The sequence below is a fragment of the Onychostoma macrolepis genome, chromosome 09 (genome assembly GCF_012432095.1).
Source record: "Onychostoma macrolepis isolate SWU-2019 chromosome 09, ASM1243209v1, whole genome shotgun sequence".
Classification (NCBI taxonomy): Eukaryota; Metazoa; Chordata; class Actinopteri; order Cypriniformes; family Cyprinidae; genus Onychostoma; species Onychostoma macrolepis.
Window position 1 is genome coordinate 36,949,469 of NC_081163.1, and position 12,263 is coordinate 36,961,731.

Genomic DNA, 12,263 nt, shown 5'->3' on the forward strand with positions numbered 1-12,263 from the left:
AGTTTCCATTTTCAAAACTGGAAAGCAATCTAAAAAAAAAAAATAGTAATAATGAACAAACACAAAATATGTGCATATAAAGCATCTTAGAACTAAACAAAAAACAAAACATGTTTCCAGTTGGTCATCCAAAAAAACAAAAACAAAAAACAGACAACGCAGAAGTAAACACACTAGAAAACATTGGCAAATGGAGCCATCCAAAATTAAAGAATTTGACCTCCTTGACTGGGCCCATCTGTGTCATCATGGCAATCTTGCAAGCCTTTATTGGATACACACACACAAAAAAAACACTGTTGACTCAGTAACAGAATGCTGATTTTACAATAGTGTTTTAATAGCAATAGCACATTAATACTGAATGGGGAAAAAATGGACTGGAACTACCAGTGCATTAAACAGTTTGGTAACTCTAAGGCCTTAATTGTTAACATTAATTAATGTATTAACTAACATGAACTGCATTATTTAAGCTTTTTTAATGTTACAGTCATTCACTGTTTGTTCATGTTAGTTCACAGTGCATTAACTAATGTTAACAAATACAACTTTTGATTTGAATAATGCATTAGGGAGCGTCACAATTAGAGATCGACCGATATATCGATTTACCGATATTTCCCCGATATTTAGCCATTTTTCCATAATCGGATATCGGTTTTGTAATATCGGATTCACCAATAAACGCCGAGGGGAGATGAGACAACAACAACGGCGTGCAGGTACTTGATTTGCTGTAGTTAGTAAACTATTTAATATTACAGTCATTAATGCACAAATTAGATGTATTACATAAATGCCTGATATGTAGTTTATGCAACTTGGCTCTATAAGAAATACGATAAATAAGATACTCTGTCAAGCCCTGTCCCTATAAAGATGTAACTTTGCGTGAAATAACACAGCCATGAATTAGCGCATGTTGGAAATAAAAGCGCAGAATTGAATTCTCTCTGTGGTCTATTAGTCTCGTGAAGTCGGAGTCACGTAGATAATCCGTCAAGTCCTCTCCCAATAAAGACGTAACTTTGCATGAATTAAATAATACAGCCATGAATGATTGCATGTTGGAAATAAAAACATTGAATTTAATTCTCTCTCTGTTGTCTATATGCTCATCATTAGTCTTGTGAAGCCGCTTCATATTGCAGTTCACTCAGCTGGTTGATGCTCAAAAAATGCTCAGCACGGCCACTGCATGTAACTTTTAACAAGATTCACTTTTTTGAAGCACCCTAAATTGTATTAACACTTACTATATAACCATTATTTTGTTTATAAACATCTAAATTAATACAACTCTATGGAAATTCTCTGCAATCGATCGCAGTTTGAGTATAGTTCTGTGTAAATGCAAAGATAAACCGCACTGTCAGCAGCATCATTTAGAATGACAAAAAATATAGCATGCCAGTTGAGAAATGCAATAAAATACAATGCTTGTTATATTCCAATATTCCAGAGAATATTATTCAGTGAATTAACATTATCCAGTGAATTATTCTTCACTCTTTAGCCTATTTAACAGCTTATAAACCTACTAAAACTGTAGTTAAAAATGAAGTTGATATGACTCTTGTCCTTTATTTATTTTCTCCATTTGAAAACATTATACATTCTACATTTATTTTGCTTACTGCTAATATTAGTGTTGCTGCTAAAGCTTTTTATAAATAAAATGTTTTTTATTGTTGTAATACGAAGATTAAATTTAACATGACAGGGCTCTAGACTGCGACCAAAATGGTAATTTTTTGCGAGTTAAAATTTGACGTGGTCGCATTTGTACGAGTGCATGATCTGCGCTGCTCCAAAGTGTCTGCTTCATACAGCGTGCTGCCAGCCGCAGCACATTGTAGCAGGAGTCAGATCTCACTGATCACGTGAAGAGAGGTGCTTTCAGCGCGAGCGCTTCATGGGTAGAGCCTGGTTTATACTCGCCGCGTCGCGGACGGAGTGCAACGGAGGATTTTGTTTCAAACTAAAGTAAAAGACCTCAGAGTTTGCTAAACATTCTGTAATATACTTGGTCTATAATACAGCATTATGCCATGCCTCATCTTATTCGTGTTTGTTAATAACTGTTATGTAAGCTAGTTTGTCATTGTCAATGTACTGTTTTATTGTTGTTGAGCTTTTTAATTAAGAATAACAATGAATCCATCTTTTGTTTTAGTCTTAAAAAGTGAAAGGTGTATAGATATAAGCAGACAATTATCTGTTCTTGTAGAATGTGACACCAAGATCGCGAATTTGAAAGTGAACGAGAATACTTCTTGTGCGCAAAAAAACAAACAAAAATAACGACTTTATTCCACTATTCATTTTCGGCTGCTTAGTTCTATGTTTAGTTCAAGTAATTTCACATAGTGTAACTGCGCAGCGCATCACACACATGACCAGTGTCGGCCAATAGTGAGCCTGCACGGTAACGTAGAACCCGCAGTTACACTACGTGAACTTGATTGAACCAAGTAGCCGAAAATGAATAGTGGAATAAAGTTGTTGTTTTTTGCGCATGAAAATTATTCTCATCGCTTGATAAACTTATGGTTGAGTCACTGTTGTCACTTGGACTATTTTAACGATGTTTTCAATACGTTTTCTGGGCGGGCAAGTTTCAATCCCTTAGAAGCCTGGGAGGAGTGATTCAGCTCTCAGATTTCATCATAAATATCTTAATTTGTGTTCCGAAGATGGACGGAAGTCTTACGGGGTTGGAACAACATGAGTAATTACTTACAGAATTTTCATTTTTGGGTGAACTAACCCTTTAACTAATGTTAAAGTTTTACCAATGTTTTAATGTATACCTTGCAGCCAATCAGAATCAAGTATTCAGACAGACCATGCTATACACATATAGCAAAAACACAATGTAACTGACTTACAGGTGTCTTGGGACCTCCTCCGTTTCTCCCTTTCTCTTCTCCCTCCGTCTCGGTCACTTGACAGATGAAGCCATTTTTTAATAAATGTTTCAATTTCTTGATCGGTGGCCGCAGCTGTAAGTCTATTGTTTCTGACAGTTCCTAAAAATATATAACATTGTAAATGCAAGGATGGATTAGACAACTTTTGAAAATCTTAGCAGACAAGCAGTAGCCAAGTGCATACTTTGCCAGTGCCACTGTAAAGAACATTTTGGCCACGGACAAGGACACTCTTTGTTTCCAGATGCCCAAAATGCACAAGTTTAACCTTTTTTAGCAAACCAGGGTGACTAGGAACATGGAATTGTATAGCTATGATTTCTTGTTTCAGAGGAGTTTAAATATGAGGAAACACAAAGGCCAAATTCCTTAATCATCCATCACTAGGGATGTCAACGATTAATCGACGATCGATTAATTGTCGATAATACATTTAATCGATACAACTTATCAATCATCGATTAAGCAGGTCTTCATGCACGTGCGTGCTGCTCAACCGCAAAACATGTATAGCGAGCACGCCGGAGTTATGTTTGGGACCATTTTACACCTTAATCATGCATTTTGCACTCAATTATGTCACAGAACTTTTGCTGTGTTACTGTAACAATGAGCTCTCAAACACACCAAACCAACAATTACTAAAAGACAAACAAAACTGATTTTGCACGGGCACTTTGCCATCATTTGTAGTAACCTATTTACAAACTGTTTGCTCAAGCGTAGCATTTTCTCGATGTTTAGCATACTAAAACACAAACAAAACTGATTTTGCACGGGCATTTTGCACTAGTATTAAACAAAGATAAACAATAGATAAAAAAGATAAACAATTAAATAAAGATACACATTATATAGGCCTAGTGCTTTAATTTCAGGAGGGTCAACTAACATTACTGTTCAGGTATGGTCTAAAAATTAATTATAATAAAGTAATCAAATATAAAATAACACTGCATAGTTTATCATAGATAGATTAATGCTTATTAAAGCTGAAGTTATTTATTCAAGAGCTGTGAGTGATTTTCTCTTTGCCTTTTGTTGTGATATTCGCAGTAATGGCACAATCGACAGCATGTTTAATAGAACAACCTCATTTTTATTTGATAAAATTTAATATTCTGACTGTTTGAGTTTTGTTAAAATGAACCATTGGTCATCCAGTGTCATGCAATTAGATCATGATAACTACAGATAAAACCAGGCATAGCCCTATAGCACCTAACTATCATGGCAAAATGTAACTTTATGGTTTCTATGGTATTTGTATGAAAAACAGTAGCCTAAATACATTATTAAATACAGTAATTATATTCCATTAGTCCTTTAATACATTGTCTACATTAATAATATAATACAATTCAATATGTATATCCCACATTTCATTGTGCAGTTAATATTACTAGGCTAACGTTACAGTAAATCCATGGTAAATGATGGGACTTTGTAGACGGAAAAGCCTTCTAACTGCCTCGTTGCACACAGTGTTTCTCCTGTTTGTCAGCACTGTTTCATGTGCCTTTAAACTGGTTTAAATCACTGAGACATTGGTGTTCTTCGCTGAATTCAAGCGCTTCTCACTGGATCTCACAGCTGTTTAGTGGTCGTGTGATCAAGACCATTCAGCAAGTAAACACATCTGATCTGATAAACGCTGCGATGCAGTTTGGACTTGAGCCGGCGGATACATGTTCAGTGTGGCGCGAGGTTCAAATGAGTTTTGTTCCGCTTCTGGCGCATAAACATTATCAAACATTTATCAAACTCTTGATATTGTTTTATTGAGAAAAATTATATTGCGATAATTTTCATTATTGTTTTATCGCCCAGACCTAACTGTAAAGTATACTTCTTTTTAGTAAGGGATGCATCAGGAAATACGGATTGCCTGTTGCATCAGTTTCTTATTGTATGAGAGCTCCATGTGTGGAGATGGACAGCTATGTTTGGGATTGTTTCCACAATAAAGCTTTTAGTGATAAACTGCTGGCTGTCATACCCGTGCAAGTATGCATTTAAGTGTTTACTTTTTTTAATCAACCTTTTTTAATAATTACGTAATTTGAGTAAATATGCATCAAGCATGCAAGAAATAGAGAATGGACTTATTAGACTGAAGATGCAATGTACTGTAACACTTACCAGTAATGACATCTTTCAGCTGCAGTTTGTGGAAAGCTGTTTTGCCATTGATGCCACGCCAGTTAAGTTGTTTGCCAAGGGAGTTGGTAATACAGTGCCCCATAACCCGCCAAACGCTATCCTTAACATCAACTCCTCCAATGAAGCTCAATGCAGTAATCTAAAAAAGATCATTTAAAAAACATGGATAAATGTTTTATATAAACACTACTCACAGTTACCTAATTCAGAATAAAATAAAAAAAATACATTATATCACTTCACGCTTAGTTGGCATTTAGAACAAGTCTCTTTGTTGGATACTTGCTTTCTTAACCTGTTATCTACTGTAGGACTGTCACTCTATCACTGATGCAGTTCCATATTCAACTGACAACATGAAGTTGCAGTGTCCTTGAGGTTTAAACACAAGATTTTAAACTATAGTAAAACAAAACAAAAATGCTGCAAGTCTAATACCGCAATGATCCCCAGTTTAAAATATCAATTTTAGTTTTCCATGGTCCAATAAAGTGGAATATTAATATATTGTCTGATTAAAGTTTAGTCAAACTGAATATATGTCAGAGTAGTTTATGCAATATGCTGGTGAGGCAAAGTGTTAGTTACCATTTTTTTTGAGGTCAGCCTCTTCCCTCAGACGTTTTTCCAGAGCCAGCAGGGAGGTAAGATCTTTCAGTGGCAGTAAGTCTCTGTCGATGGGATCCTGCCCATGAGCAGGTTCGCCCATTTTCTGCATGTTCATCAGAATGACTTTGAGTTGATCCATCATCATTTCCTGATTTGTAAGAATTCTATGCAGAAGAGCTAAAAATAAAGACAAACATGTGATTTACGTAATTTTGACAGATAATAAATTGTATTTACCTGTGAAAACAAATCTAGAAAGAGACATGAGTATTTATTTAATAAATCACTTACGAGCAAGACCACTTAAAGTAACTGTTCCTGACTGTTGTGCTTCAGAATTTCCCATAGACCGACTGGGTTGGGGCTTTTTCAGCACGCCGGGCTCAGGACTTGTCACAGAGTGTCTGGGCTCAGGACTTGTCATATGCTTTGGGGTTTCAAGCTTTTGAACCCTTCTCTTTATTGCAGACTCAATTGCAAAGTTTGGTCCTGTTATCTTTGGGGCTGGAGGCAACAATCCTTTTTGTTTGACCAAATCTTCGTCGTCGCTCTCAAAGTGAATGTTTGGTCTTGTCAGGGGCACAGAAAATAAAATCAAAATTTATTTTAATCAATTTCACAGATCAGTCTCAGTCTAGTCTGGTAGTGTCTCAAATTTCTGCTGTTCCTGTTCCTCCCTGCCTGCCCTGTTTCTCGCTTCTGTCACCACTATCTCCTAGTTGCCCAACTGTTTCTCTTAAGGATCGTCAATGCTTTGTGTTCCTGCCCTTATCTGCCCAGCTGCACGCTTTTTAAATTTAAGCTTGTATTTAAGGCCAATGTCCAGGGTTTCCCTAAGCATATATAACAAGCATATTACCCCCCAACCAGTCTAAACATTTGCAGAAATGTTAATGCACTAACAAATCTAAGATCAGATTCAATCTCTTTTAGTAGTGACACAATGTCATCATGGTCAGAGTTTGAGGCCGAACATGTAATAATGTTAGTCGAACGATTTGGGAAAATAATCTAAATGTGTTTTTTATTTTTATTTTATTTATTTACTTTTTTTTACTAATAATGCGATTTAATATACTAGATTTTTAAGCTCTTTATCTTCTGTATTATTCAACAAAGACAAGCAATAAATCATTGTATTATGGCTGGGAACTGGGAATCTTTAGTCACCTCATGATCATGATTGAGTCACCTCAAAAAATGTTTTTGATGGAATTACATACTGTATGTATTTATAAGAACTTTTTTAATAAAATAATTACACTTTAAAAAATAAGTTTTACACTTTAAATTACACTTTTAAATTGTAGCTTATATAAACAAATATAGCTTCAAAAAGTAAATATTAAAGAGGAACAAAAACATATTACAAGCAATAAACACCATTTTTTATGCCTACAGCAATAGTAGTAGAATGGCAGTTTAATACTTACAGCCTTTTTCGCTTTTTCTTTGGAATGTCATCCACATCTTCTTCCTCTGCTGTTTGAAGGTCAGTTTGTGTTTCCGCTTGAGGAAGTTTTAGACGAGCAGCTTTGTAGGTTGCTGTAAAGAAATATCATTAGATTTTTTTTCAAACTAGTGAAGCCTATTGGTAAATAATAATATGTGATATGCATACCAGCTTTATATAAAATTCGAACACAATATGCGTCCCACGTGTGTCCAGGTTGCTCCTCACTTCGTATGGCCTTTACTAATTCATCACGTCTGTATTGAGCTGGCCATTGACATATTTCCTTTTCAACCCAAAGTGCTGGTACCACTTCAACTTCTTGGGTTTCTAGAAACTCTACAATGTAAAACATGACCTAGAACAGAAAGAGGCATAAAGTAACTAACATTAAGAGTATGCACTTATAACTTTTGCACTTTTTTAATTTAAACAAATGAACATAATTAGAAGTCATTTTTTTATGATAATCATAATAAGGGCTTTAAAGGGTGAATGATGGTTTAAGTGCACATAAATGTCCTTATTAACACATGTTTCAGAACCAAGTTATTAGAAGTATAAATATGGTATACACACCTACTGAAATAACCCAAGGCAGGCTGGACTCTGTCACTGCTGTCTAAATGCCAATCTGCACATAAATTAATTCAATTTGAAAAAGATTGGACTATCTAAAATTCAGATTTAAAGACTACCAAAACACCACGCTATGAATGACATTTAGGATGGGTCTGCATGAAGAAGTGGAATGACAACAAATCCAACCTCCAAAGGCAACCGGACGCACTTCTGCATATTGGTATCTAATGTTAAGCACATCAGCTTTGGTGACAGATCTGACACAAAACAAATTCCCAAATCTGTGGACTCAATGGGATAATCAAAGAACTTTGCAATGTGTCTATATTCTTTGCAGACAATATATTCCTCACCTTCAAAGACAATTATATTCTGAACCAATAGTATCTTATTGTTCATCTTTATACATCTGTCCCTCTCTGATGTGTTGATGACAACCTCATCTATCGACAGTTCCTTAAATTGGGAGACCGCTCCTGTGAATCCTTCTGGAACAGGTCCATCTGAGTGCAGCATTTTCATTTTTGTGAGCTTTCCGGGTTTCCTCATCATTTAAACTTGTTGAATCAAGTTCTGAAATTCTGCGTATAACTTGCTGCAGTGGTGAGCTAGGTTTTCTAACCATTCCTTTAATTTTTTTTAAGTAGTTTTCAAAAGGAAACCCTGAAATTAAATCTAAGTGGCCATGCACCTTCACATCATCACTGAGATGAGTCAGACCATGTATGTTGTACACTAAAAAACAATGACCATAGAGTTCCCCAAAATGCTTAACAAATGATCTAAGTAGTGTGTTTGCAAAGTCATTTAACAGCAAACAATATGTTGGACTTGCCAAGATATATATGCCCACAGACAACAACATAAAATTTTGGTAAACCTCAGTAGTCAGCACATCCCTCAAAACTACTGGACCAGTGTAAAGTAAGAACTGCCTAAGTTCTGTTGCTTTCCATCGTAACCTTTCATCAAGTGCCCTTGGTCTTCTAGCAAATTCAGAGGGTATGTAACTCTTGAGAGCAAGCAGTTTGCCAGAAATGATAGACACTTGCCTGGATGAAATACGGTAACTCAACTTGCCGCGAGTTCCCATCCACAAATCAAGCAGACGACGCACCACGCCTAAGCACACTAAATGCATATAGTCATGTGGAAATCCACTAACCATGGGAACAGATGTTTCACAAAATGGGGAATGTTGTACATGGTGGTCTTCATCCTCTGCATTTGAAAAAGAAACATCGGTTCTTACCCTAGAATTAAGTTCTGGGAATGTCATGCGATTATTAATGTAAATGCCAGACTGTACACATTTATCACAGCCACTGTATCCATTGTGTGACTTAATACCCTTAATAAAAGCCCTCGCAGGAGCATCACAGATTACCGAGCACACAGTCAAGAAGAAGGTCTTTCCATTAACAACAAAACCAGTGCTCAAGGATTTCAACTCACAGACCAGATCCTTCAGATATTCTGACAAGGACTGAGGCTTCGATTTCCCACAGTAAAGAGCAATCAGCACAGGTTTTCTACTGTAAGCCTGGAGCATTCCTAAAATTGGCCAGAACTGTACACCTGAACTTTTAAAAATTGGAAGACCATCCATGTTTAATTGCAATTTGAAGCTGTGATGATTCCGGACAACTGATGTAAGCTTCTGAAATATGTGGCTGAACATTTTCTGTATACCAAAGTAATGGAATGATCCACTCGCCAAGGAAACAACACTATGTTGAGTCTGTGTTTTGAGTAATGTTCTTGCATCTTTTGGCAAAGATGGGTGATGGACTTTCAGTATCGACAAAAGGGCAGACAAAGCAATCAATGAAATGCGAAAATGTGTTGCCCAGTCTCTCAAACATCCCGCTAAACCTTTAGTAATATCAAGGCTATCCTCGTCACTTGCTGATTCACTTTCCCCATCACTTTCTGATCTACAGATTGGTGGCAAAACAAAGCTTGAAGTAACTACTTCATTTTCAACACTATGCTCTTCATTAGTACAATCCATATCCTCATCATTCAAAGATTTCATAAACTGGGTGACTCTTTTAACAGCCCTTTTCCTTAAATTGCTGCGAGTGATATTCCACTTTTCTCTCTCCATGACACAGTAATTACACCTACAATTACATGAAGTACAGTAACCAGGTGCGCTGAAAAACAAACAAACAAACAAACAAACTTTTTCCTTGATACTTTTTTATTTTGTACCACATGAAATGTATCAGCAGCTTACCTTAATGGGGACAGTGAACTCTAAACCGTAGGCTATTTTATTCCCACCAGCAGTTTTCTGTAGCAAATCACATTGACATGTGTTATTAAGGTGAAAGACATCCTGACTCAAAACATTAAATGAAAAAGAAAAAAAAAGCAGGCAAACTAATTTTAAAATTACTATACTAAAAATGTGAAATACATAGAGTAATAATACCTGAACCAACTTGCTCAATAATATCTATTAGGCTATTGTTACTTTGTAATCATCTCATAAAAGCTTGTAAGAAAAAGCATGTAGTAATTTGTGCATTATTGCTAGTTAACGAAAAATGCTGTCACAAAGTAATAAAACTAGTGCAGTTACTGCAGTATTACTGTATGCCCAAAGTATAAATATGAATGAAAAATTACACTATAGGCTATTATATATACACATTTTTCATTGTTGTGCCAAAATAAGAGTTAAATACTTTCACCGTGCAGAACTGACTGAAGGTTGGCAAGATCGGAGCAACATGAGCAAATATTGGCGGGCCGTTCAATCGATACTTGTTCATTTCGCATTCGATAACCATAATAGATCTATCTTAAGAGTTAAACTGCCAAAATAATGTTACTTCGAAATTAGAAGTTATTCCATTAACTCACACAACATAGATATAACGAAGCAATCGCTAAGAAAATATAAATGTATCGATCTTACCTTGATTGTTTGCAGTATTCGTCCTCCCTCCAGCTGACAATGCTCTGACCTTTTGCTTTCGAGCGCCTTTTTCGCGCTTTACGGCTACGTTTAAATTTAAAGGGCCGAGTCAGTTTGATTTTTATTTTATTTTCAAAGACAACTTCAAATGCAGTAAATATTTTGTTATAAACAAAATAGAGATCTTATCTCAAATAAATAAGTAAGCTGAAGAAAAAAAATGGGACAATTTTTTCATGAATGCAGGGGGCTGAAAAAGTTAATTATCAAAATAATATTTTCTCACAAGAGCTTCTGCTGATTTGTCGTTCATTTAATCGTATTTCATCAATTATAATGTCAGTTAAAATTACATATTTTTTATCTTTAAGAAAGATTATTTATAGCCTCTCAAGTCTCACGCATTGAGACACACGCAGTTCAACCAGTTCACACGCTGTACGCCACACCGTGTATTTCTCACGCTGAGAAGGCAATGCCAACCAAGCTGTCCTGCAAGCTTTATATGTAACGTTGTGTACGAGGCGCAGGCACACAAAGTGAAGTTTCCTGCTGCCAGCGCGTATAGGCAACATAGATGCGCGAAGCCGCGAACACGCGCAAGTTGACGGAACATTCTCGGCCACCTTACGTTCGTTACTAGGTAACCAACAACATCGCGTGATGGAGATAGGTTTGGAGATAGGTTTGAACAAAACCAAAACTAGAAACAGGTTTGCTCTGGACGGAACACTGTCATCCATTATGACAGTGAAAATGTCTGGCATCGAGACAGTGCTTCAAGTGGGAGCCCCCTACCCCTGTTATCAAGGCATCAAAATGTGCAACAAACACTTACAACACAAAACACATTTCATAAGCTGGAGTGTGTACTTGAGCAATTAGTTATATTTTAGTAATTTTTGTATATTTGTAATTTTGAAATATAACATTAAAGAGTATATTTGATGTGATGAATTGCTCTGTCATTTATCAGATTTACCAATTGTTATAATTTTAATTTGTGCTGGTTAATTATGAACAATGGGTAAAATTGGGGGCGGGCTCCATTAGGGCTCCTCCCTAACTGCATGTGATCTCACTCCAAGATTTTGATAAAACTTGAGAACCCTGAATGTAATCAAATTAAATGTTTATTTATTTATTTATTTAAAATGTTTATTTCATTTTAAAATATTACAATTTTTTATATTTTCAATATTTTAATATTTCAATTTGATTATTTTTAATAATTTGAATATTTTAAGGTTGTTTCAAATATTACCCTTTGTGGGTCACTTGAGACACATAGGAACAGTGAATCACAACCTTTTTGATGTCTCCTTATAGTCCTATTCTCCACAACAAATCCAGTTATAAAAATAGCCAAATAATAAGAAATATCTTGATTGACTAATTTGTCATAATTTTAACTCATCTTGAGGCCCCATTGGAAGTTCATCCGTCTGCTCTAGAAGTTAGGCCTATATGACACTGCTAGCAAGATAAGCAAGGTTTCACCGAGTAGGCTACAACATGTTCCTGGCTCAACATCTTTATTGATCCTGGAACAGCATTCATATCGACCAATTAGAAATTGAAGTTTGAAGTT

General features: G+C 35.8%; 1 protein-coding gene across 2 annotated transcripts; it reads right to left on the minus strand.

The window, feature by feature from the left end:
• Positions 1–6,096: 6,096 nt before the first annotated feature.
• Positions 6,097–11,649, minus strand: LOC131547189 (uncharacterized). Of its 2 annotated transcripts, none has more exons than XR_009272866.1 (6): positions 10,673–11,233; positions 9,986–10,042; positions 7,741–7,795; positions 7,330–7,519; positions 7,142–7,253; positions 6,097–6,277 (listed from the first exon to the last, which is right to left on the minus strand). XR_009272866.1 is itself a non-coding variant. In XM_058787574.1 (6 exons), exon 3 carries the CDS (start codon positions 9,851–9,853, stop codon positions 8,201–8,203), a length of 1,653 nt encoding a protein of 550 aa, XP_058643557.1. In that variant the 5' UTR covers positions 9,854–9,902; positions 9,986–10,042; positions 10,673–11,649; the 3' UTR covers positions 6,097–6,277; positions 7,142–7,253; positions 7,330–7,519; positions 7,741–8,200. The 2 variants fall into 2 exon arrangements, 1 of the variants encoding a protein (XP_058643557.1); XM_058787574.1 differs by having other exon boundaries at positions 7,741–9,902; positions 10,673–11,649.
• Positions 11,650–12,263: the final 614 nt, after the last annotated feature.